This window comes from Rousettus aegyptiacus, unplaced genomic scaffold (genome assembly GCF_014176215.1).
Source record: "Rousettus aegyptiacus isolate mRouAeg1 unplaced genomic scaffold, mRouAeg1.p scaffold_m13_p_9, whole genome shotgun sequence".
Classification (NCBI taxonomy): Eukaryota; Metazoa; Chordata; class Mammalia; order Chiroptera; family Pteropodidae; genus Rousettus; species Rousettus aegyptiacus.
In genome coordinates this window covers 99,003,496-99,030,861 of record NW_023416312.1, presented here as the reverse complement: position 1 = coordinate 99,030,861, position 27,366 = coordinate 99,003,496, and the positions used below count along the sequence as shown (strand labels likewise).

Here is a 27,366-nt window from a genome sequence, read left to right as displayed (position 1 = left end):
TTGATCCTGCTCCTGCACGTGCTGCTATATCAAAAGGAAAGAGATTAAAGTATCTCGGTGTCTGCAAGAGCCTCCCATAAATTGACTGAACCCTCTCCATTCTCCCAAAGCTGAAGGCAGAACAGTCCTGCTTCTCTGGGCTCAGGGGTCTGTCTACGTGACCATCTCCTTATTTGGCAGGGCGCTAGGGGCTGTCATGCTCCTGACCGTGAGAAGCTACAGTCTAGCACTTGTGTACATGTACCTGTGCATGTGTGTCCACATCTACTTAGCCAAGAATTCTTATTTCCTTGGGCAAATGAATTTCATCCAACTGAGTAGTCATTACTCCCTCAGCACAAGTGAGTGAGCCCAGATTTTCATGAAAAAGAAATCCCCTTTTAGTGGCACAGTTAAAACAGACTTTTCCATACCTGAGTGGAGGCATCGCAAGGATTCTCAAGCTCCTTTAAGAATTTGAAAGAGCGAGATGGGTGTGAAGCTCCGAAACATTTAGTCTCATTGAAATCTGGAACGGAGCTCTCTGTTCGCTCAGTGCGTGGTTTCTTGCGCACTGGTTCTGAACACCGGGGCTCAGTATTGTCAGTCTGCTGTGGCATGGTTACCTGCAAAAGGAAACAGTAGCATGAAGTTATTATTCTGGGGCCATACCTCTCCTTAGGGCACAGGACATGCTGGGCATAGAGTGAGATTGCGCATAGGCAAGCCCACCGGAAGCCCTGGCTATATATGAACATCTTCCACTGCCAGAGCCCTGCTGGGCCCTTCTCAGCTCCTGCAACCAAGAGAAAAAGGGCAAAGCCTAAGTCCCTGATGAAGATCACTCCAGTTCCGTGCTGATCAGGACAGCAGCTTTCACTACGAGCAGGCCCAACTGACTAACTCATTGAAGACTGTTCCTTTCTCCTATTCCTTCTGCCACTTACATGGAACTGGCCTCTGACCTGTAACTTGGAATCCTGCAGCATCTTAAGCTGCTCCTTCACCATGTCCAAGGCATCTTGCTGAATCCTCATGTCAGCTTGCAGCAGCTGAGCCTTCTCTTCCAACTGCTTGCTAAACTTCTTAGTGAGTTCCAGCTCGCGTTTGCTGATGTACGATGTAATTGCTGCTGGCAGTCGCGATGGCTGTGGGAGGAACCACTTATGGTTCATATATAGGGGTACCATATTCTCTAAATCCTACCATATTGTTTTATTTCCGAGTTGTGCAAGACTGAGAGTGAGAACAATAGCACTCCAATCCTGATTTTATTCGTTAATAGGAAGTTTGAAGAAATGGTTAAGAGAATCCAGGAATTCCAGGTCAGAACTGGATTGTGGGGATCCTTTAGTCTGATTTTCCTCCTAAAAATAAAGCTATGGAATTGACCTGGAAACATAAAGCAATGAGCTCAAAGTCCTTAGTGGGAGACTCAGAGCACAGCAGGTCAGATCACAAAGGAGGCATGTAGAAAAGATCTATTGGACGCCCCTTCGCCGTGCACTAAGAAGAATGGTCGACTTGTACTTCCTTTGCTCCTGGCACTCTTCTAAGTACCTGTATAGAAACTCACAGATCTGACCTTCGCGACCCCCTACAAAGTAGGTACTATATAGACATTTGCAGCCATAGTACTTGGATGAATACTCTCTGATTGGCCCTGGGAACCTAATTTTAACTTGAATAACAGCCTCAGAACTGGAGTTAAACCAATGGGGGGTCAAATACAGGGTTTGGAGGGAGGGTGAAGTGGGCAAAGGGGATGAAATACATGGTAGCTGAAGAAAAGCGGACTTTGGGTGGTAAATGTTCAATAGAATATACAGATGTCAAATGATAATGTACACCTGAAAATTATATAATTGTATTAACGAATGTTACCCTAATACACTTAATATATATCAAAAAGCAGGCATTCATTAGAGTAAAAAAAATCCCTAAACTCAGGACTGGAATAGACAAACTTTACAAGTCATCACATCTGCCCACCCTTCTCCAGGCAGGAACCTTTTCTCTGCTGTCTCTGGTACAGGAGCCACCAAGCCATGGCTCTAAACTTCCCCCTGAAGGGGAGGGGCTCGTCCCCTGGGGAGGTAACTTAACCCATCTAAGAAGAGTTTCCTTAAAGGGAGAAGAAAGCAGCCTGCCTTGAGCTGCTCTCTCTCCACCCTAGTTGGATCCATTAGAGACATGTGTTCCACTTCAACAGCATGATGGCCCCCCAGCTCTTTAGATCAAGCTGTCCTGCCTCTCCCCAGTCTCCCTTTTCCGGTGCCTTCCATTAGTGACCGCATGATGTTTTCCAGCACTTCTCCATCCTGGTCTCTGTCCTCAAGATACACTCCAGTCTGTCAATCTATGGTACACAGAAATAAACCTAACGTGCTATCGCATGCAGAACCAACCACACACACTCATTTGTTGATTACTTTGTCTATTTTAAACAAAAGTTATAAAGTTTAATTATAAATTATTTCAAAGGAGAAACCTACCAACGGTGAAAAGGTAACCACAACTTTTTAGTATAATAAGGACATAAAGAGAAAATGAGTGTCTACAGGAAATTTTAAAAATAGTTCAAAGAATTTTCATAGCAGTCCAATAGTCCCTACAAGGCAAACAGACCATTTCGAGATGGAGACCTGAGCCTCAGGAATGTGCCAAGGTCACACCACTGGGGCCAGACTCAAACAAACATCTCCTAGCCCTCAGTTCTCATACGAGGAGGATACTTTTGGCATTAGGACTGGTGTGACTCACTTTAGGCTCGGTAATCAATGCACACAATTCCACATAACAGTCCTTAAACTCATTATCTTGCCTGTCGATCCTGATTTTAATAATCCTTTCTAATATAAAAGACGATCCTCCAAATCTGCGATTATGTACACAGATCCGGAGGTAGAACAGCAACACAGTAGAAAATCCAACTGTTTAAATTTGGCCCCAGACCATCCCTTGGTGCTGAGATTTCAAAGTTGGATATTTTTAATATTCTGAAAGGCATCCTTCTAACCAACAGAAATTCCACTGAGGAGACCTAGCTCAGGTGGGGAGTGGAGTGTTGGTTTGGGCAAGAAAGTCATCTTCCCTTGAGATGGTCAGTATCCCCTCATAGGTGAGGAAGCACGTGACTCTTAAAATACTGCCTTTTCCTAGTGTCAAGCCTCCTATTTTGCTTAAACTTTCTCTCAAGCACAGAGTGTCTTTTTAACTGTTTCATATTAAGAAGAGAAGACAGATTTGGTCTTAGAGAACCTCCAACCTCTCTGTTTGCCAGAAGCCAATGGATTTTCAGCTGCATCTGAAAATTCGGTACAACAGGAATGGTGATAGAGTTTTAACAAATTAAAGAGAGAATGATTTCTTCAAAGTGAAACTGGGCACAAGAGTGGAAATTTGGAGCTTTGTAGAGTTAATGTTCCAGATAAATGTGTGGGGCAAGACTCTCAGAGGTACCTTGGCACTGGTGCCAGGAGTCACACTGGAGATTGAGGCGGACTCCTTCTCCATCTTGTCCACGTCCTCCATAACATCCATATCACCCACCTCTTCTACCTCAGGTTCAAATTCGAAGCTCTGCAGAGATGATGTGGCTGAGGAAGAAAGCACAACGAACTTCATGACTAAAAAAGCAAAAGTACTGATGCTATCAAACAGATAGTATAGGTTTCTATTTTTTTTTCTTTTATAAGCCATAAAATCAAGAGAGTCAAGTTCTCTTCCACGTTAAGGATTAGACATGCCAGGTACCAGGAGTAATTCAGCAATTACTTAAAAATCTGTTCGGATCTGAAAATGAAGAAAAAGGAGAAAGTGTCTGACTTTACCTCTTCCCACTCAAACTTAAGCAGGTACCTAAACCCATTAGTGTTAAGTCTTTTCATTATATAATTCTTTTGGTACCTTCTGACTGATAAATACCAAATTAAACCTAGTCATAAATTACTTCTGCAAAACTAGGTTCCCCAGGGTGTGAGATCTCAGGAGTTCTTTAAGTATTGTTGAAGGTGCTGCGACATGCCACTCCTTCAGCAGCCTCCAAAGAGCAAAGTAGAGAATGTTATTTGAATAATGAAAAATGGTACAGTCCTTTGGAAAATAGTTCAGCAGTTTTTTTTCCACACACACTTCCCATATGACCCAGCAGTCCCACGCCCATGAATTTAGCCAAGTGAATTAAAATTTTATGTTCACATACAGAAAACTCTACACAAATGTGTATAGTAGCTCTAGTTATAATCACCGAAAATTTGGAAAGAACCCAGATGTCTTTCTACAGAGGAATGGATTTTAAAAAACAACTGTGGCACATCTGTAAGATGCATTACCAATCGGTAAACAAATAGAAATGAACCACTGATTCATGCAACAGGGATGAATCTGAAATGCACTTTCTTAACAAGGCCAGACCGAACAGGTTAGATATTGTGTGATTCCCATTATATGATATTCTGGAAAACAGAAGGTACGCAGGTCAGTGATTGTCAGAGGATGACGGACAGAGTTTGAGTTCAAAGAGGTAGCGCAAAGGAATTTGGGGGTGATAGAACCCCTCTGCTTGGTACTGTGGTGGTAGATACATGACAAATGCATTGGCCTTTGTCAAATCCATAGAACTGAACACCCCAAAGACAGAATTTGACTGTGTGCGAACCTAAAACTGAATTGCTCTTATACATTTTAGAAATCACAATCATGGGTTCATGGGCTTCCTGCACCCCACCCAAATCAATTATTTTTGAAAGGATTTTTTTTAACAAAGTTTTGAGATTGACAGCAATAATGGAAAGACTGTTATCTAGAGTATTTTTAAAAAATAGAGGTATCACTTCTATATATGGAGATGCCACAATATAAATTATCTAAGATAAGATTGACTATTAAAAGACGTGATCTGCATTATGCATCCACCACTAGTTAAGTTTTGTATCTTAATAGGATTATGTTTATAAAATGTCTTTAATATTGAAACTTATAGAATAAATATCACTGTTTGTGAAAGACTATTTCTTTTGCCTTTTACTAGCAATTCTTCTTATAGTATAGTTTTTGAAAACAAGAGATTTCTTTAGAATGAAACTATTATGCCACAGTAGAGACTGCATGAGTATGAAAAGATGCTATTCTTCCAAAGATCGAGATATATAGCATCAGTCCTTAGCAGATTAAAATTAAGTGGAAAGGAATAATACCTTCCCCCAAGCATTCAAACTATTGATGAAATATTCATTTTCACTGCTCTTAAATCATCATCTAAAAAACTTTACAGAAGATGAAGAACATTAGAATTCACTCTTTTGATTTCACATGATTATAAATAGAACATTATGTTCATTTGAAAAACTGTAACTACTCTGTAGGCTATTACTTTCCTTCTAATAGTCCTTATCCGAATGTTCAAATGTACCTACCTGGCGAGCCCAGTACAGTTTCCAGCGAAGACACGCTATTTTCAGAAATTGTATCACATTCCACCTTCTTTGCATGAGTATATCCTTGTGGTCCACAGCTGTCAATCTCTACAACGTCGTCTTGATCCTAGGAATTTCCAAAAGAGAAGATGACATTTCAATTAGGCAAAGAAATGTATAAATAAGAGGAAACATGGGCAGAACACAAACTTTGATGTATTTCACAGAACAGTTTCTAACATTGCTTCGATCCATTGAATACCTAACACAAAACTATCATGAAACATGTCCATGAAAAATATTGCTAGAAAACAAGCAGATTATGGGTGCCACATATTATACATTACGAAAATCTAAAAGAGAAACACAGCACAAGCATAATGAAGATATGTGCCCATCACAGGCTGTGAAAAAAAAAACGCCTTTCAGAGGTGTTAGTAGGATGCTGACCTGCTGGATTAGAGAGGTGGGAGGGCTGTGAGAGAACGGTACTACCACTGACATGGCTAATTTTCCAGAGGTCCTGCACATGCAGCCTAGGCTTACAGCAAGGAAAGGCCAAGTGGGGGGCTGCTACTCCATGTTTTTAATAGAGGTTAAAGGTGACAGTGTTATTAGCAGAAGTGCCTTTATAATATATACTAGCAAAGAGATGGAAATAGCCATGGAGAGCTTCTAGTGCGACCTACTCATTTGATAGCGTCAAAGAGGAGGTCGTATAGCCAGTTAGGAGCAGAGCAAGAGAGGGCCCAGTGACGTTCAAACCCAGCGCTCATTTCCCTAACCCTGGCCACATACATCAATTTAAGCCATTTGTTGCTTTAAACCATATACATCGCATTTCTATTTAGTGATCCACCGCCACTTCCTTAAAACAGGACCTTTTTTTGAATAGTCTGGGGCTCACTGCTTATATTAAATTTAAGTTCAATACCTGGTCTATCAGTGAAAACCTTTATACCTCTGCTAAAAGATTGTTAGTTTGCTTGCTTGCTTATTTTGGATGAAATTAAGACATAGACCCTTGCTGGTTTTTCTACAAGAAACCAGTTTGTTAGAGCCTGTAAAACTCTTATGCTCTGTACAACTCTTCATAGCACCTGTTTGCTAGATGGGATACTGTCTGATTCATAAATCATTCCATAAAGCCAATTAAATTCAGTTTAAATTGCTTTAACTGAATTTCTGTTCTCTAACACTCTAAACACTAGACACACTCTCATCTCAAGGCCTCATATTGGTTTTCCCTCTTCTTGAGTCTTCTGCTAGATATCTTCATGGCTACCTTTCTTAATTACTTTAATCTTTGCTGATATTTTATACAGTATTCCCCTCACCTGTTGTACTCTTAACTCTTGTCATCCTTCTTACTTCTTTTCGATAGGTCTTTTCACCTTCTAATTTGTGATTTATTTAATATACTTATCTTCTTTCTCATCCATCTCCTCCTGCTAGAATGTAAGCTCTAGAGCAGGAATTTTTCAGTTTTTTTAAACTGATGTATCCACACACCCCTCAAAGTAGGTGTTAAATAAACATTTGTTCAATGAATCAATAAATGAATAAATTTGAAATGACCTTTAAAATAAATATATTTAAAATGTTCAAAAATATAAAGAGAGGCCATAAAAGAAATAAGACAATGTGGAAAAAACCCAGAGAGCTTTAAAAGTAGATTCTTTGCTGTGTGTTACGAAATATAGCTATTGGGACCAGACAGGCCTGGGTTTGAATCCTGACTCTGCCACAATCTGTGTGACTTTGGGCAAGTTATTCCATGGCAAGAATCCAAGATGCGCTATCTGTAAAACTGGAATGATAATAGCTCCTACAGTTCTTGTCCAGTCAAGTACTTAGCCCAATCCTTTGACATATAAGTAAGTCCTCAATAAACTTTAGTTATTATTATTATTTTATCACAGGTACCATGTCATTCCCTACCCCTAGTTTGAGTTAGGGCTGACTTTCTTAGACCACTTTTTGGACACTTCATAAGTATCTGTTGATTAAGTACCTATCAATATAGTAGTAATAAAATCAATGGAAGATTACTCCCTCAGCTAGGTTTGTCTTGTCCTCCCAGTTAACACAATTGGCTTGGACAGAGTGCTTTTGAGTCTAATGTGTGCTATGGCTCTCCTGCCCGACCCAGCTTCCCGGTACATACGCAAAGCTAACCATTTCTGAAGGCTTGCCTGCTGCCTCTAGACACAATGGATTTGGGTGAAAAAACAACCCGATAATGTAAAAGTTCCAGTTCTACCAAAATGCCTGTTTAGTGCGACATGGTTCCAGAGCAACAGCTCTTTAGGGTTGGATGGCAGAATGTCAGTAGCTGGTAACATGAGTCACCTAAAGCCATTATTAAAATAAGGTATTTGGGACAGAGTCAATTAGGAAAAAATTGCTTTGAATTGGCATTGATGCTACTACATTTGCCATTGCTGTCCAAATGGTAAAGCGGTGGTTTCGTGGAAGAAACTTTATCCTCAATACATCACCTTGTTTAAAATTCCTTGCCGATTAACAGTTATTTTCAAAAGAACACGCTTCTTTGAATACAGGGTTGTCTGTAGTAATAGAGTACAGGTCAAAATATATTGATCTAGGGCAGGGGGCTGGTGTGCTTTGAGTGGTTTTAGTCATGTTTCTTTTGCTTAGGTTTAGTTGAGATCCTTCGATATTTGGGTTTCTAGCATTCATCAAATGCGGAAAATTTCTGGCATTATTTCAAATATTTTTTTCTGTGCTCCCCTCTACCCTTTCAGGACTTCATTTACATATATATTTGGCCACTTGAAGTTTCTAACAGCTAATTGATGCTCTTTTCATTTTTCTTGTTCTTTTTAAACTATTTTTCTCCTTGTGTTTAATTATGAAGAATTTATATTGCTTTGTGTTCAAATCCACTAACCTACTAAATCTACAATGTTTAACCCTGCCATTAATCTCACCCATTGTTGCGTTCACTGCTCAGATTTTGACTCAATTCCCCCCACCTTCCATATTTCTACTTAAAATTTTGAACATATGTAATATAGTTACGATTGTTTTTAATATCCTTGTCCACTAAGTCTAAAGTCTTTGTTTGTTCTGGACAGGTTTCTACTGGTTTCTCTTCGGTAAGGGTCATATATCGCTGCTTCTTTGAATAATAATCTTTGGCTGAGCACCAAATACTTTTCATTTTTACCTTGTAGGTAGGGTACTGAATATACTTGTATTCTGATAAGCATGCCTCATCTTTGTTCTGGAATGTAGTTAAATTACTTGTAAAGAGTTTGATCCTTTTTGATCTTACCCTATAATTTGATAGTCAGAACCAGAGCACTAGTTAGCCTGAGGCTGACATTTCCCCATAACTAAGGCCAGACCTTTCGGTGTACTCTTATACCTCATGACCTGTGTATTAGGAAGCTTTCCAGTGTGGCTGATAGAAACAGGAATTATTAGAAGCCTTGTATGAATGCTAGCACTACCACCTCTAATCTTTTGGGCAGTTCTTTCCCCTCACAAATCCTTGGTATCCTCTCCATGCAGCCCTCTGCTCTCTGGTACTCTGCTAACAACCTTAGACTCCCTATACTCTCCTCAATCTCAATTCAGGCAGTCCCCTGGGATCCCTCTGTGTTCTCCCTCTTGGCCATATGGCCTGCAAACTTGCCACGGAGTAAGCTGGGACAACTGTAGGTCTTCATTCATTTCCCATCTCTTAAAAGTCTCTGTCCTTTGTTTCTTGATGTCCATTAATTTGAAAACTTATTTCATTTGTTTTGTGTTTTATTTTTGGCTGTTTGGGGTAGGAAAGTTAGTATTCACTTGTGCATCTAAATTTATGAGTGCCTATTATGTGTGGCATGGCCTGTTTAAGGTATTTGGGGATATGATGATGAACAAGAAAGCCCATGCTGTCACAGCAGCTTAATTTTATTGCAGGAATACAGATAATGTACTAATAAATGAGGTTCCTTTGAGCATTATTACATCCATATGAGGTAGCCTGGCAGATTATTGCCACTTCCATTTTACAGATGAAGAAACTGAGGTTCTCCATGGTAAAATAACTATCCCCAGGTCACATAACTGGTAAGTGGCAGCATCAGGAACCGAACCCTTATCTTCCGATGTCGAGGCCATCCGTCTTCCATGCTGCAGCACTGTCACCACTGCAGTGGCCCCGCATAGCAGCTGTGTTACATGCACTCACAGAGCAGGCTTTCTCTGATGCTTTCTTCATTGAGGAGGCTTTCCGTGATATTTTTTCTGTTCTTCCACACCTTTTTTCTTACAGTTTGATTTTATCTCCTAGACTACATTCAGATCATTGGGGTTTCATTTTTCTATTGATGTGAATCCCTATAGGATTCTCTCTAGTAATGTCTGATGAACGGGTAAATGAATGATACATTCGATGGCTTAGGAAGAGGATGGGGGACAATCTAGGTTAATTAAGGACTGGGTTCTACTCATGATGGGATGATGCAGTCTCACGAGTCTATTCACATAGCCTAATGCAGGAGAAAGGTCAGTAAACTTTCATTTTGCAATGCACTCACAAGTCAAAAAATCCTTGAACAATGCCTGGCATATATAACATTAATATATAACTTTACACTTTTTCACAGTGCTTTTCCTGGTTATTTCCCACAACTGGCCTCCTCCCACCTGCGCCCTAACTTCTGTCTTTAGCCAAAGATGATATTTAAGGTGGTGGCTTGGCCCTTTCAAGGAGTTACTCAGTTTTCCTGGGCATCTCCTATGTATACAGGAGGTATCGATGTTATTAAACTTTTGTTTTTCTCCTGTTAATCTTTCTATTATAAGGGCATCTCAGCCAAGGACCTAGAAGGATAGAGGAAAAATTATTTTGCCTTTCTCACACTGGGAATGCCCATTAACTAAAGAATTCACATTATGGGGATAAGGGCTCAAGCTTCAAGTGTCTGATTGTCAATATACGTACATCCGGGGCAGCAGGAGTAGATTCGGCACGGCGAGATTTCATTCTAGACTTTCTTCCGCTTTGAGCACGTCTATAAATAGGTAAAAAGAGAGATGGTAAGTACATCTCACTTGTCATTCAAACCAAAATTTTCTGTAAATCTGTAAAGTTCAAATTAGGAAAAATATTTTATTTCGTTAATATATAACATCATCAATCTTTGGAATGTCACTTTTCCTACATAGAAATGTCATTCTGCACAATCTCTATAAAATAAACCATCTAGACCTTCATTACAATGAAGTTTGCTGCAGGTCTCAATGCCTCTTTTTGACAGTGGTAAGCAAAGTAAGCTTTAAAAAAGTCAAGGTATATCAGTAAACGTTCTTAATTTTTAAACCGACTGCAATTACAAAAATGCCTTCAGGCCAAATTCAATTTTGTTTCCTGTAATTAGAGAAATTCTCCATTCTCTGGCTCATTAACAATTTATTTCTATCAAAATTAGAATTCCGATGCCAAAGGTGAGAATGCAGCTTCCTGGCATACTCCATTCTAAATACCAGCTTACTTTTCACCAAATAAGTAGGAGATGAGAGAAAGAGAAAGCGAGAGAGAAAGGAGGGAGAGAGAGAAAATATGAATGAGAACGTGTTTTTAATATTTAAATTACTTCTGAAGCCTTAAAAATTTCATAACGGATAAATATGAAAATGTATTTTGTGTTCAAGAGTCTTTCTTTTGCAGGACAAACAGTGAAAAGCCCCTGAAGGGGAGCAGAGTTTGCCACCCAAAAATATGTCTCTCTGGGATATTATTTTAAGCATTTTAAGCTGATTCTTTTTAAGAAAAGACTAGGGGAGAACCTCTGATCTTCCCCCTAATTCCCTGAAAGAATTTAAACAGAAGACCTGCTCCAGGAAGGGGACTGTCAGCATAGATAACTATAGTTTAACGTGAACTGAAATAGACAGGGAGGAACCTAGCAAGGCCCATTTGATCAAAGTCCTCTCTGTGTCCTGTTGTTAAAGATGGCCCAGCAAACATTTGTTTATTAAACATTTGCTTTTCCATCTCTATGTGAATTGCCTTCCTCCCCTTTTAAGTCCCAAACCACAATCCCCCTTTCTCCCTAGCTCAAGATGTCAGATAAGCCTCAACTGCATGATTTGTCCTCAAGCCCCATGTCCTTATGGACCCTCGCCATGTACATATGCATTTAAATGTGGTCATTTTCTCCTGTTAATCTGTTGTATGTCATTTGAACTATTTGGCCAACCAGAATAACTAAGATGGGAAGGGGGAAATTTTTCTCCTCCTGCACATCCCTATTGCACCACAAAATAAGAAACTGGAGTCTGCTAACAAATATGACAAAAAGGAAGACCTAAGCACAGTGACACAGTGCCAAAATGGTATCTGTGAAACCCTCCCAATTCATTCGGAAGATAGAAAATTAATAGAATAACTGGGGTTTTCTGCATAGTTTCCAGAAGGGAATACTGATCCAATGGAAATTTTCCATTCTCTATATATCACAGGACCCAGTCAAAAAATACATTAAACTTACATCATTTATTTATAATCGTAGACAATTAATAAGTTTCAAAAGATATTTTGGGTATCAAAATATACATTTAAGAAGTATTGATTTAAATAGCATGAAACAACTAGTAAATGAGTTAATTCAGTTATTTGCATGTATGATGGTGCTATAAAACATCTAATATGTATTTCTTACTGGTTTGACTTTCAACACCAAGTAACTGAGATATAAATATCATTTAAAAATAAAATTTCTAAAAGATTATCATCTTTATTTTTTTTTCAGTCTTTGACTAAATTTATAAGCCAGTTCAGTCTAAGAGAATATTTCCTTAGTAAGTGTTGATACTTCTTCAAGGTTATTCCTCATTTTCTGTTCTTTATATTATCAACCTTGCAGACTACTGTGGACGAAACCAGCAGTAACCTGAGAGATTTGATCATAAATGCCTAACTGGGCAGGTCATGGTGGGTAGTCATGCCCCATGCATATAACTTCTTTAGTAAGAGGTTAACCTTTGCCTTAAGCGAGCCCTGTCCATTGTTTCTGTGCATTTAGGTTAATACACCTTTGAAATGCCTTTTTCAGACCCCTTGGAAGCTGTAACCACCTTGGAGAGAGCACACTATCTTGTTAAGTATCCTGTAATCTAATCCATGCCTTGCTTCCTCCCACCTTCATTTTATCTTCCTTATGTTCATTCTCTCCTTAATTCCAAACACATAAAAGAAACTGCAAACTGTCATTCTTGGAAGTATTTTTCTCTGTTGAGATCTTGCTTCCAGGTGTAGCCTCTGTTTGGCTCAAATAAACTCTAATAAACTCATAAAATTTTTCTGCAGCTTTGGATGTTTTTATGTTGACACCATATTTTGTCCTTTGGTTTCAACTAGGGGTTACTGACATCTCTAGCTCCAGACTCCTCCCTGAGCTAGACTCATATATTCAACTGCCTTTAGAACATGTAATCTGGATGTCTAACAGATACCTCAATTCGACATGGTCCAATCAACTCCTTCTCATCGTCCTCCTCTCCTTCCTCCAGTATCTCCTATCTTGGTGAAAGCTGCTACCCTCCATCCAGTCATTCAAGACTGAAACTTGCATGTCATCTTTGACTTCTCCCTCATCCAGTTCTCTTCTGTTCTAGATGAAAGTTCATTACTTTCTGTCCACCTTTTCTACCTGGTGAATTTCTTGAAGACAGTGCACATGCTTGGAATCCCTTGTATCCCTAGCACTTCACACAATGAAGAACACTTACTAGGTTTTTCATGAATATTTGCTGAGTGAATAAAGGAATAAACAAACTGACCAGTTGATTCAATGAAAATCTTTGCACATCCCTTACTCCTGCTCTTCTTGGCCTGACATCATTATTTTCAAGGACAAGCTCAGACTTCTATCTGTTCCTTAAAAGCAATTAAATTACTCCATTTGGGCTTCTACATAGGGAATATCTTATACCTGAGATAAACAGCATGTGAACGAATGTCCAATATGGCAGCAACTAATCACATGTAGATAAATTAAAATCAAAATTAAATAAAATTTAAAATTTAGTTCTTTGGTCACAGCAGCCACATTTCAAGTGTTCAGTAGCTACATGTGGCTAGTGGCTGCTGTATTAGAGTAGCTTAAAGTGCATTTATTTCATCACAGAAAGTTCCAGTTGGCAGTGCTGTATCAAAGGATCCAGTGAGTTGTGCTGGAAAAGACGGTGGCAACAAAACATTGTGAGACTGCTATATTATGCTTTAAGTCCAGCAGCTTGGGTATAAAGAAAGTAAAATAAAGTTTTCCAAATCCTTCTGTAAATTTATATTTCATGCTTCTCTATAAGTCAATATAGATGGCAAATATTTTAACTTAGAATGTATAAGTAACAAATAAGTACACACATCGTTAATGAAAAGCTGCAGGAGTATTTCATACCTAACTAACTAGTCTATGCATGTAAATAATAAATTCAGGCTCAGGATATGATGTGCAACAGGTTTGCAGTCACACTCATTACTGGCCTTTTGTTAGGAACAGATACAAACAGAACTTTCTTTTTCCAAGTTGCATCAGTTAACTTTCAAAAAAAAAAAGAACATATCAAAAACCTTTTTGCTGGTTATATTTACATCGAAGAACATCGTCCAATTTTACAAAGTACCTCTGTCTCATTATGTAAAATCTCAAAATGTTGTTCTTCAATTGGGCCCTTAATGTTGTTTTACTCTCTCTGCATTTTAAATCTTTTCCCAAGATTGATATTCATTGGTCAAGTACTCGGCATGGCTGAATTACTTTAATGAAAGGTTATTTTTGGTTGAAAAAAAGCATTTACTTCTACTTGCTATATAAATGAAACTGTAGATATGAAAAAGATATCAAAGGAATACTGTCCTTTCATATGTCAATGAAGTACAAACTAAGGTGTTTTTTGAACAGTTGTGGTGGAGTCAGGAAACTGATGGCAGTAAAAATATAATCCTAAATCTCTCTCCTTGTTTAACTCGCAGCTGAGATGATCTAACGTGAAGTGATAGAAGGAAGAAAAACCAGATTTCCCTCTTGGTTATAGGTTGTAACCAAAGTTTAAGGAGCTAATTTTTAAGATTGCTCTAGCTAAAGCTAGTCCATAGGTTAACAGAAAAAGCCCACTACTACCCCATGTGAAATGTAAATTCTTGTGTCAAGTTGCAGGCATCCTCCTTTCCTCTAAGACTAACTGCATCTCAGCCATCTCTGACAAGTGGATTGGTACCAGCATTTCCAGAACCTACCTACCCACAAGAGTCACTATATTCTTATATGCTTCACCAGGGATCATACCTAAAACAGCCTCCTGTTTGTCCTGGCCCCCACCACTGTGTCCAGCATTACAGAGCTACCATGGAAGGTAGACAGAATTTGGGGTGTTTAAAGTGAGGTTCATAATACATATCTTGTAGGGTTCTTATAAAGAGAAAATAATATTTGGAAAAAAGTGCTCTTTAATCTGTACAGTCCAACGCGGATCATCTCAAGTGCCCTCATTAACTGTTCTTCTTTGATAGTTCCAATCCTCTAAGTATCTTCTCCACTTAAATATGTGATTTGAGATGTATAATACTGTGATTTGCTTTTAAATGGTTCTTTTACAATTTTAATTCCCTCTCCTGTAAAATGTCTTCCTTGAAGATGAGTTCTGCATGCACTATCGTTTCTCTATTCCTTCAGAGCCAAGCAACAGACTCTCCAGTGTTGAAATAAGTATTCTGGGGGATCGAGAGTTGTTATAGATCACCAAGACCAACATGCACTGTGTTTGGGGCAGGCGTGAGAGGGGTATTGTATGGCTACAGGGCTCAGCATACAATGCAAGCTTGTAAATACTCCATTGAATGAGTCTGCAAGCTGATCCCTCCTGTTAATAAAAAAATTGCAGGTCCCAAATGATGTCACTCATGCTAAGACCCCATGATACAAAACCCAGATTTAATACCTGATCTAACTCAGTTTCAACTTCTCTCAGAAACATAATCATATTCAACCAGTACAGAATTTTCTGTTCAAGTACCAGAAGAGCAATCTGTCACATGGGCCCTAGCCACCCCCCACAGAAAGCAGCAGCTATCGGCATGATAAAAGCACTCCCCATTCTCTTCCCCCAAAGCAAAGGTATCCAAGGCCCAAAACTATTCCTTTCTTTTTTTGTTAATAGCTCCCTTGCTCCAGTCTTCTTCCTACAAAAAACTTCTATTTTGTACAACCACTCCAAGCACATTCTCTGGTTGCTAAATGGGATGCTTCCCAAATCATGAATCACTTAATTAAAACCAATTAGACCTTTAAATTTACTGGGTTATATTTCGTTTCTTTAACATGTTAAAATGTTCCATTTTTTTTATAGTCATTATCACAAGCTAAGCTATGAACATCCGAGACAGAATTAACTGCAAATGAGTATGAGGTATTACTAACTCTGCAATAGTTTGTACACATTACTATGCTGTCCATTCTTTACCAAAAGAATGTAAATGTGTCCCATTACTGGCTCCTTCTTAGCTTCCCTTTTAAAAAGACTGCTTTTTTTAAAAAAAAAAAATTGAAGAAGGCCAATTCAACAAGTCGATTTATTAACACGAAATATGCCAAAAGCCAATCTGACCATTTGACCAAATGGCCAATGAATCAAAAGGTTTGTAAATGAAAAAGTGATTGTGGTTCTAGAAAAAAAAACCTCACAAGGTGATCAGATCATAAATTCCTAACCTGCAGGTCATGGTGGACAGTCACACCCAAGGCATATAACTTCTTTAGTAAGAGGTTAATCTTTTCCTTAAGCCAGCTCTGTCCTTTGTTTCTGTGCATCTAGGCTAACACACCTTTGAAATGCCTCTTTTCAGAGCCTTCTGAAGCAATAGTACCCTTAAGAGAGCACAGAATCTTGTTAACTATCCTGTAATCCAATCCTCGCCAGTTTTTCTCCCACCTTCATTTATCTTCCCTAGTTCCCTCCTTAATTTGGAATGTATAAAAGCTGCTGCAAACTGCCATTCTGAGAAGCATTTTATCAATCGGTTGAGATCTTGCTTCCAGGAATATATTGTGTTTGGCTCAAATAAACGTTTGTAAAAAATTTTCTACAGGTTTGGACATTCTTACATCAACAGGATCTATTTGCCAAATTGGTCAAATAGACCGATTTACTAAAAACTTGCTTCTGATGGTGATACAACCAGCATTGCGGCACGAGAGGAACCTCCAGTTCTCTCCCCTTGAAGTTACACATTGGACAGCTATAATTCAACAAAAAAATTTCCTGCTCAACACACAAACACATCTGAGAGATCCACCCACTGAGACATCTGAAGGTGGGCAAATCTAAGCAAACAGGGGAGACGAGATGGGGTAGAGGAAAGGACAGAGATGGAAGCTGCGGGAAGTCTGGCACTCAACACAGCCACAGAGGGTGTGACAGCAGTGAAGGGTTGGCTGCAACCCCCACTGAGCAAACCAGAGGGGCAGACAGCGATGAGACCTGAGCAGCCGGCACATGTTGAGGCAGGGCCGAGGTCAGGGACAGAGAAGTGGTTCAAAGGGGCGCAGTGCTCTACTGCTTGCCATCACGAGACAAAAGATTCCACAGATGTGGGAACCCACCCACCCTTTCCCCCTGCGCCCTGCTTGCAGTAAAGTCCTCATTTGGCAGATCATGAAAGGGCTGAAAAAAAATTTCCAGCCTAAGTGGTCTGCACTCAGTGGGGATAAATCCACTAGGAAGAGAAGAGCCACGGATGTGCAAACTCGCTTCCCCTCACCCACCGTGGCTGTGCAGCTTACTAGAGGCAGCTGAGTCAACTCAGGGTGGTTCTACCAGTGGCTTCTGGCTACAGCCGACCTGGGAGCACCAAAATATATAAAGCAACTAATAACAGAACTAAAGAGAGAAACTGAAAAATACAATTATAGTAGAGGGTTTAAATACCACATTTACAGCAATGGACAGATGACCCAAACAGAAAATCAATAAGGAAATATCAGCCTTAAATGACACATTAGATCAAATGGACATAATCGAAATTTATAGTTTTCATCCCAGAACACCAGGACATACATTCTCTATTGCACATCGAACATTCTGAAGGACAGACCATACGTTGAGGTACAAAACTAGCCTCGACAAATTTAAGAAGATTGAAATCATAGCAAGTATATGTTCTCTGATCACAATGCTTTGAAATTGGAAATCAACTGCAAAAATAAATCAGGAGAAACCAAAAATATGTGAAGATTCAAAACACACTACTAAATTATACTGTGCTAAAAAAAAAGAAATGAGATCAAAAGATACATAGAGACAAATGAGACTAACAATATGGCATACCAAAATTTGGGGGATGCAGCAAAAGGGTTAATAAGCAGCAAGTTTATAACATTACAGGTCTACCTTAAGAAACAAGAAAAATCCCAAACCAAGGAGAGGAAGCATCTGAAAGGCTGCAGGGGAAAGGGCCTGCAGGAATGACCAACTCAGCCAGTTAAAGTCAGTTCCTAACCGCCCTCTTTCCCTCACCTCAAGGACTCTCCAGCTCACTGTTGATTCATAGTTTGCTATCCAACTAATGTTCTTATCTCTGTACCTGTGTAGGAACAACAAGACTGTGTAGAACTGCTTGTTATGTTACAATTAGAGCTCAGCCTTTGGATAGGAATCCGCTGAGAAGGTGCTGGCATCAATAAGTGCGACTTGCTGTTTATAGCCTCAGTGTCTCCTCTCTGAGAACCCTATAACAGTGTTAATAACGCCAAGGTCGCGGGTTCTACAAGGCAAAATGACTTGTAAATAGACAAGAATAGTGGTCTGGAAATTCCTCCTGCCTTGCGGCCCCGCACCCGAAGCTCCCCCTCCCATCCTGAGTCAGGAAGCACATGTGAAATCTCAGACAAAGGATTCACACGCCCCTTGCATGGACACTGCAGAGATAAGAAATCTAACCAAGGGGAGGTCGTGCTTTGGGTCTGTGGAATGCCCCATGCTCTCTGCTGGTATTAAATTCTCTTCCCTCTAACAAAGTTGTTTGAGTGTCCAAATTCCTCCATCGGGTGTCAATTCTTGCAACAAAATGGCCTAACATTTTTTTGTTAAAAAACTAGAAAACAAAAAACAAAGCCTTAAGTCAGTAGAAGGAAGGAAATAAAAATTAGAGAAGAATTAAATGAAATGAAGAACAAAAAGACAATAGAAAAAATATTAATGAAATAAAAAGCTGGCTCTTGGAAAAGATTAATAAATAATGTCATTCCTTAGGCAACACATATAGTGAAAAGATTAATAAAAAAAATTGACAAACCTATGGCTAGACTAAGGAAAAAAGAGAAAAATCATCAAATTTGTGTGGAACTACCAAAGAATCCAAATAGCCAAAGCAACCCTGAGGAAAAAAAAAAAAAGAAAAAAACCCCACAAAGCTTGATTATCACAATCCCTGACTTCAAATTATAAAACAAAGCTACAACAATCAAATCATTATGGTACTGGCAGAAAAACAGAAAAACACACACAGACCAAGAGAATAAGTGAGAGGCCAGAAATAAAAGAAATCCTCTTCAAACAAATGGTGTTGGGAAAACTGGATTGCCACATGCAAAAGAATGAAAGTAGAGTGCTATTCGATACCTTACACTAAAATTAATTAAAAATGGCTCAAAGACCAAAATATAAGACCTGAAACAATAAAATACATAGAAGAAAACATAAACTTTTGGACCTTGGTTTCAGAGAGGATTTTATTAATTTGACTCCAAAGGCAAGAGAAGTAAAAGCAAAAATAAATAAATGGGACTATATCAAACTAAAAGTCTTCTGTACAGGAAAATAAATCAGTGACAAAACAAAAAGTCGACCAACCAAATGGGAGAAGATATTTGCAAACAACACTTTCTATAAGGGGCTAACATCTAAAATATATAAAGAACTCATACAACTCAACAACAACAAAAAACACCCCACAAAGAATCCTATTAAAAAAATAGGCAGAGGACCTGAACACTTTTCCCAAGAAGACATACAAATGGCCAACAGACGTATGAAGAGATGCTCAACATTGCTAGTTATTAGGGAAATGTAAATCAAACCACAATGAGAGACCATCTCACACCTGTTAGAATAGCTATAATCAACAGGACAAGTAATAATAGATGTTGAGGAGGATGCGGAGAAAAAGGAACCCTCATACACTGCTGGCGGGACTGCAAATTGGTACAGCCCCTATGGAAAACAGTATGGAGGTTCCTCAAAAAACTAAGAATAGAATTCCCATATGACCCGGAAATCCCTCTTCTGGGTATCTACCTGAAAAATTTGAAAACATTTATTTGTAAGGATATTTGCACCCCGATGTTCCTTGCAGTATTACTCACGGTGACCAAGACATGAAAACAACTGATGTGCCCGACGATAGATGACTAGATAAAGAAGCTGTGGTACATATATATAATGGAATACTACTCGGGCACGAGACAGGATGAAATACTGCCATCGTGACAACATAGATGGATCTTGAGATTACCATGCTAAGTGAAATAAATCAGATAGAAAATGACAAGAACCATACGATTTCACTCATATGTGGAATATAAAACAGAAAGCAACAAACAAAGCAAACTCATAGACACAGAGAAGAGAAGGGTTACGAAAGGGAAGGGCGTGGGGGGAGGACGAAGAGGGTAAAGGGAGTCAAACGTATGGTGACAAAAGGAGACTAGAATTTGGGTGGTGAGCACACAATGCAATATACAGATGATGTATTAAAGAATTGTACACTTGAAACTTATATGTTATTAACCAATAAACAATTTAAAAACAAATCGTATAAAAAACTTATTTCCTTAATCTATTCAAAAATTCAAAGTACAGGATCACCAGTCAAGATGGTGTAGGTAGACACTGTGCTCGCCCCCCTCTTAAATCAAAATTACAACAAAACTACAGAAGCAGCATCACTGGGAGTCACCTGAGGTCTGGCGAAACAGATATCCTACAACTGGGGACACAGAGAAGAGGCCACCTCAAGAGTAGAAGAAGCAGTAAAAACACGGAGCGGCCAGGTCCCACAACTGTGTGTGGCGGTAGAAAATTGGGGGGTTATCTTGGCTGCAGAGGTCCCACCGGAGGAGCGAGGGGTTCTGGCTCCACACTGGGCTCCCTAGTCCAAGGTCCCAGTGCCGGGAAGAGAAGTCCCAGTCTTTGGCTGTGAAAACCAGCGGAGACCGTGGCTGAGTGAGGGGAGGGCTGTGGGAGTCGCAGACTCTCCTCTTAAAGGGCCCATGTGTAGACTCACCGCTGAGGGACTCACTTGCTCTGAGCTCCAGCGCTGGGGCAGCTGCTCGAGGAGCGCCAAGGACACACGTGGAGGAACTGAGTTGTCTGGCTTCACTGCAAGGGCCGGAGGGGCAGCTTGCTCTCGGACAGAAATGCTAGCACAAGCCATTGTTCCCTGGTTGAGCCCTCCCCTCACCCAGAGTGCTGACGCAGGTGCCGCCATATCTGAGTCACCATCGACCTGGCTAACACAGGTTAATCCACCCAGGTGATTCCCTGACACTCCTCCTCTCCCAACTTGCAGGCCCACAAGAGCTGCCTCCGGTGTTTTTTTTCCACACAAATGGCTTACGATGCAGACTTTCCTAAAATCCCTCAAAGGCTCACAAAACTCCAAGAAGCAGCATCTGGCCTTGGCATGCCCCTTACCTCCTGCTGAGCAGCCCCACGACCCGCACTCACGGCAGCCGGCCTCGGGTCCTGGCTTGGTCTCAGGTGGGAGCAACCTGCAGATTGCTCGTTGACTCTCACAGGTGGAAGTGCACAGGCTGCAGCTGAACTTAGCCTGCAGCTGGGCCCTTCCCAGCAGGTCCTTGGGCCAGTATGCCCAGTGGCCTGCTTCACCCAGAGCCAGAGCACCACTGAGGGCTGCATCTAAGAGCACCTGAAGGTCATGCAGAGCCCTGGCTCTGAAAGGTCGGTTGGCCCCTCATTGTCCAATCCTCACAACCAATCAGTCCAAGGGTCCATACCTCCTATTGATGTGCAAATAACCACCGAGGCTCAACAACAACAGGGGGGCACACATAATCCACACAAAGAACACACCTTCAGCACCTGGCTCGGGTGACCAGGGAAGACTGAACCATTGGCCCCACAGGACACCTACTACACAAAGAAATGTAGAAGCCTTACCTAATACACAGAAAAAAAAACACAGGGGTGCAGCCAAAATGAGGAGACAAAGACAAACATATCCCACATGAAAGAACAGAACAAAGCTCCAGAAAAAGAACTAAACAAAATGGAGATGAGCAGTGTATCATACGCAGAGTTCAAAACATTAGTTATAAGGATGCTCCGTCAACTTAGGGGAAGAGTAGATGAACTCAGTGAGAACTTTAACAAAGAGTTCAAAAACACAAAAATGGAAATTATAAAAGGGAACCAGTCAGAAATGAATAATACAATAAATACAATAAAAGACATAGGGTGGCTGAACAGAGAAGAAAACAATCTTTACATATGCTGCCTATAAGAAACTCACTTCAGATGAAGAGACACAGACTCAACTAAAAGGACAGAAAAAGATATTTCATAAAAATTGAAATAAAAAAAAATCGGGGGTAACAATACTTATTTCAGACAAAATAAACTTTTAAAACAAATGCTATAACAAGAGACAAAGAAGGATGCAGTCACCCCGCTTTTGGGTATTTATCCACTGAAACCCGAAATACTACTTTGAAGGGACATGTGAATCCATATTTTCATTGCAGCATTATTTACATTAGCCAAGATATAGAGGCAACCTGGGTGTCCATCAATGGTTGAATGGATAAAGAAGAGATGGTACACATATCCAAGAGAATGTTTCTTAGCCATAAAAATAAAGAAAGAAAGGAAGAAAGAAAGAAAAAAAAGAAAGAAAGAAATTTTGCCATTTGCAACAACCTGGATGGACCTAGAGGGTATTATGCTGAGTAGAGTAAGTCAGACAGAGAAAGACAAATACCATATGATTTCACTTACATGTGGAATCTAAAGAACAAAATAAACAAAACAGAAACAAGCTGTTGGGGATGTGGGTGATAAAGGGGAAGGGATTAAGAAGTACAAATTAGTAGTTACAAAATAGTAGCATAGATATAATGTATAGAATAGAACAGCAATCTCCAAGCTTTAGGCCCCAGGGACCGGTGCTCCTATGGGAATCTAACGCCTGATGATCCGAGGTGGAGCTGAGGGCTGATGCTGGCGCTGGGGAGCGGCTGCAAATGCAGGTGAAGCTTTGCTGCCTGCCAGCCGCTTACCTCCTACTGTGAGGCCCGGTTCCTAACAGGTACCGGTCCGTGGCCCAGGGGTTGAGGATCCCTGGCATAGAGAATATAGCCAGTAATATTGCAATAACTATGTACAGTATCAGATGGGTACTAGATTTATCGGGGTGATCACTTCATAAGTTATATAAATGTCTAATCACCATCTTGTACACCTGAAAGTAATATAACATTGTATGGCAATTATAATCAAAAAACAAAAATATTTTTTATAAATTTGAAGTACACTAGATTGACAGAGTTTAAGGTTGTAGTAGAAAGTAAGAATTTCAGGGTTCTGGTACCTTATGGTACCAACTTGGCTCCTGATCTTCTCTCACAGGCTCCAGGTTCCCTGTCCACCCAACATTAGGCTGTGCTAGATGTTGGCGCTATTTCTTTTCTCTAGTACAAATTCTCCCCTACTATCCCTGCTCCATCCATCTGCAGCAGTAGGTAGCTGGAGTACAGCACATGAAATCATTCTTAAAATGCTAATAGGAAAACTAGCCAAAAAAATATTCTAAGCATCTTCAAAGACTGTTAAAACCTTTCAATCTACTATAAATCACTAAGCTGTATAGTTAAAAGATACAAGTTTTGATAAAACTGGTAAACATGGTAAGTTAATCTGTGGTGACAACATTAGAAAAAAATGCTAGATCACTGAAAAAATAGAAAATAAATTCTAAAAGAATATTAGAATAACCTAAAAAAATCCTTAAAATGCTGATGGCAAAAATACATTCATTGATTATAATCAAGGATTAGTCCTTGCATATAATTTAGAATAATTTAGTCATATGAAAAAACACAAATTATTTGACTATATAAGGGGGGGTCCAAACTACAGCCTGTGCGTCAAAAATTGGCAGCAGGCTGTTTTTGTATGAGGTAAGAATGGTTTTTAGTTTTTTAAAAGGTTGTCAAACAGACAAAGACTGTTATAAAGACCTTATGTAGTCTGTAATTCCTAAAGTATTTACTTATGTGCTCCCTTTCAGACATGTTTTTTGATAAATCGATAAAATTTGGTAAAGGTTGTAAATTTACTGATCATTTGATGGATTGGTTTTGCATAAATTAATTCTTGGGAAATTGGCCACTGTACAAATTGATCATTTGAGAAAGCTTTTCAAGAAAAAAAAATTTTTAAAAATATGGAACGCTTCATGAATTTGCACGTAATTCTTGAGCAGAGGTCATGCTAATCCTCTCTGTATTGTTCCAATTTTTCTATATGTGTTGCTGAAGTGAGGCTCCCTCAAATTTTTTTTACCATCTCCTGAAACCGATCATGACTTCTCTCAAATGAAAGACTATAAATAAAGAGACATCAAAATTTGAAAAAACACAAGCAAGTCAAACACTTGTTTTCCCCTAGTGACTATGGAAGTCACTGGAAAACAGAATCCCACCAGAGATGCAGTCTATTTGCACTTGTGAAGGATCTTGATGACCTGAAGTGGTTTGAGATCTTAGTTTCTTGCTAACAAAGGGACAACCCCCCCCCACCTTTTAAAAACATTAGCATATGAATATGGAAACACTTTCTGAGTGACTGCTTCCAGAAATATTTTTTGGTTTAAATGATAACTTTCAGTCTCAAAAAGCTTTCCTTTCTTTTCTTTCTTTTATTTTTTTTAAAGAAGGTTCGAAATATATTTCATTCAGAGATATTCTGAATGGAAGGAGTGTGCTATTTGAATCTACCTGTCTTCTCCAGTAGAATAATTTATACCATCGTCTATCCTACATTGAAGGCCCTGGAAGTTTTTAGGTGCAAGTTTCAGCATAAAGAGTATGCGTTTTCTGAACCCACTGCTCCAGGGTCAAAATGGAGAGAGCAGGGACAAGTTCGGGGTCTGTGTGTGTGTGTGTGTGTGTGTGCGCGCGCGCGCGCGCATATGTGTGTGCACGCACATGCACAAAGGTTGGGAGATAGGCAGAACTTGAATTAAGATGGCTTGGAAAATACTTGGCTCCTCGCACTCCTCACTGCTCCCCCGCCGAACTGCAGCGAGGATCAGTGCCCAGGAGAAGATGACTTAAGGATGTAAACCAAATGAGCCAATGACATCTTCCCTTTTTCCTGTTTAAACCATAGGAATAGATTCTTGTAGCTCTAAAATCATATTCTTTGCATGGGCTGAGATCTATTTAATATATAACCGATATATCTAAAGCCAATATATCTAACATGGTATATAATTGAACCTATATCATACAGAATAGTTCGAGTGATTTCAGAATTAGCATGTGAAAATTTAAAACAAAATGTCAATCTTCAACTATTTAAAATATGAGATCCCTTTAAAAATTACCTGGTAGGTAATTACTTTTATCACATAGCTAAGAAATCTCAATCTCTGTCTTAGTTATATGTTAATAAACTTGCTCTCAACACCTACTAATACACAACTAAAAAGGATCAAAACTCACGTGCTCCAGCCCTCATACATTTTGGTGTTTTACAGAGCATGGAGTCCAAATGGGAAAACCTTCACCAAAGGCTTACTCCATTCATTTCATAGAAAACATTTCTCTCTAAAGGGCCAGTTTGAACTTTTCTGATGTACTTTTCTGGTTACACTAGTTTTCCACAAACACATCGAAAGAGGAAAAACATCCAATGGCACTCAGTGCTATTTCGTCACGAGAATGGAAAAACAAGAAATGCATATATTCATAAACACTTAGAAAGTCTGTACAAATCATCAACATGGCAAAAAGCGTACTCTGATGTCCCCTGTACCTCGAAGGGCAAGTAACTTATGATAAGCAGTGCTGCGTTCGCAAAGAATGAAAACAAAGCAGACAAACACCAAGTAAATAAAAATCCTATTGCTATGAAAATATAGTAGGTCATCAATAACCAAAAAAAAACTTTCTTCAAGGTTTTATAATCTCGAAAAGCATATTGCTTTTATTGGCCTCTTCTGAACAATGCAGAAATATTAAGCAAACAAAAAATAATCGCCTTTAGAATCTGATTAGTGTTCTGTGGTCTGCCCCTTTTTCAAAAGTAGAGAAGGCGACATATAGTTTTGGTTGGTGAGTCACTGGAACATGCCTCAATTCCAGCCTGGATGCCAGCTGCTAACACTAAAGACATTCATGGGCAGAATGAATGTCAAGGTTCCACAGTTCCCCATCATATATTTGTGTAAAATTCATTCCAGGAGAAATTCATAAATCAGACAAGAGACTATACTAAAACCAGCAGTGTGTGGTAAGATATAGAGTTCGCTCTGTTCCCACTAACTAATAAGCCTTTTAAGCCAAGCCTTCCAACGGAAAACAGGGTGTCCTTTGGGGATGCATCTCCTGCTCCAAGAGACAGTCTCTGAAGGACTAAATGGACAACTTAGATGTGTTTTTATAATTCATCTGGTACCATATGTACTTACACAATTCATTATTTTCATATTTAGCTTTATTATCAAATAGTTCTCCCAACTTGAAACGATCTGAAAACTTTTTTTATGAATTAAAAGGTCATCGCGGTTGAGTCAAATTGATTCTCTTGCCATAGCATTTCAAAGGAAAGAAATGTACACAACATTTTTACACCGCAAAACAGAGGAAGACCAGCTTCTTTTTAATGCAGCCAGTGGTTTCAGAGGGCTTGGCATGGGTACATATATTCATGGTAAGGTTTTGCCAGACAGCCCATGTTTGATTTGGCACCTCCATCTCCCATCTTTTAATCTATCTACTCTCTCAATCACTTCTTAAAGGGGACATTCTATGTGTTTCTTCTGCAACTTTTATAGGACTAGGTGGGGAAATAAAGCAACGGAAATCAATCAAGTCCCAGCTTATGTTAAAAGAAAAAAACTTTTCAATGATTCTTTGCTGCATCCTTAGTGTTGGCTGTATAAATTTAAGATGACACTAAATTTGGCCTTATTTTCCTTTTTCATTCAGCAAATCAGCCTCCTTAGTTTCTAGTGGCAAGATGGACACTAGCTAATTCCACGACTGTATCCTAGAAATCAGAAAGTGAGTTGACTGAATAAAATGAGCTACTCTGTCCTGAGGAAGACACAAGCTGGATGTAATTTAGATACATCCCTCTTGGACCTCTGGATTCTCTAGAAGAGCTAAGTCCAACCCTGTGATCTCAAAGCTAAGTGGAGAGTGTCACTTAGGAAAGCAGCAAGCAGGGACGGGAGAGCTCTTCCAACGCAGGCGCAGGAAGGACTTCTGAGAGGAGGCAGAATGAACTGGTTTCTGAATGGCGAGCAGGAATTGAGCATACAAAATATAGAGGGGCAGGATATTTTAGTCAGTGCAGAAATAGAAACAAAGGTACAGTGAAAGGGCTTGGACGCCATTTACGTGGAATGGTGACTTCATTATGGTTTCTTGTTCACTTGTCCACCTCTGCACCCGGCAGGCAGCTTGATGAGGGCAGGCACACTGCTGGACACCGAGAGCACAGCCTCATGGGCTTTACAGTTTCATGGGGGAACCCAGACAATGAACGAATAGCCCAGAGATAACTAAACATTTACGAATTGCAAAAAGCATTGTGAAGGAAAAGGGCAGGGTGTCATAGAAAGAGAACCAAATGGGAGCGTGATGAGCCAACCATGTGACACTAGTGGAAGTTTTCAGATTGAGGACATAACCGTGTGCAA

The 27,366-nt window shown here is 39.6% G+C and overlaps 1 protein-coding gene and 1 non-coding gene across 2 annotated transcripts in view; both read right to left on the bottom strand.

Moving 5' to 3' along the window:
• The window catches only part of PASD1 (PAS domain containing repressor 1), a 63,637-nt gene that overhangs the window by 4,043 nt on the left and 32,228 nt on the right, over positions 1 to 27,366 (bottom strand). The window contains exons 9-13 of the mRNA XM_036226951.1: positions 10,360 to 10,429; positions 5,397 to 5,523; positions 3,442 to 3,578; positions 945 to 1,127; positions 414 to 605 (exon numbers count right to left, since the gene is read on the bottom strand). Of these exons, the coding sequence (XP_036082844.1) occupies positions 414 to 605; positions 945 to 1,127; positions 3,442 to 3,578; positions 5,397 to 5,523; positions 10,360 to 10,429 (709 nt within the window). The remainder of the gene's footprint in view (positions 1 to 413; positions 606 to 944; positions 1,128 to 3,441; positions 3,579 to 5,396; positions 5,524 to 10,359; positions 10,430 to 27,366) is intronic.
• LOC118608140 lies at positions 23,875 to 23,982 on the bottom strand. Its single transcript, XR_004952936.1, has one exon. It is a non-coding gene; the product is annotated as a U6 spliceosomal RNA (small nuclear RNA).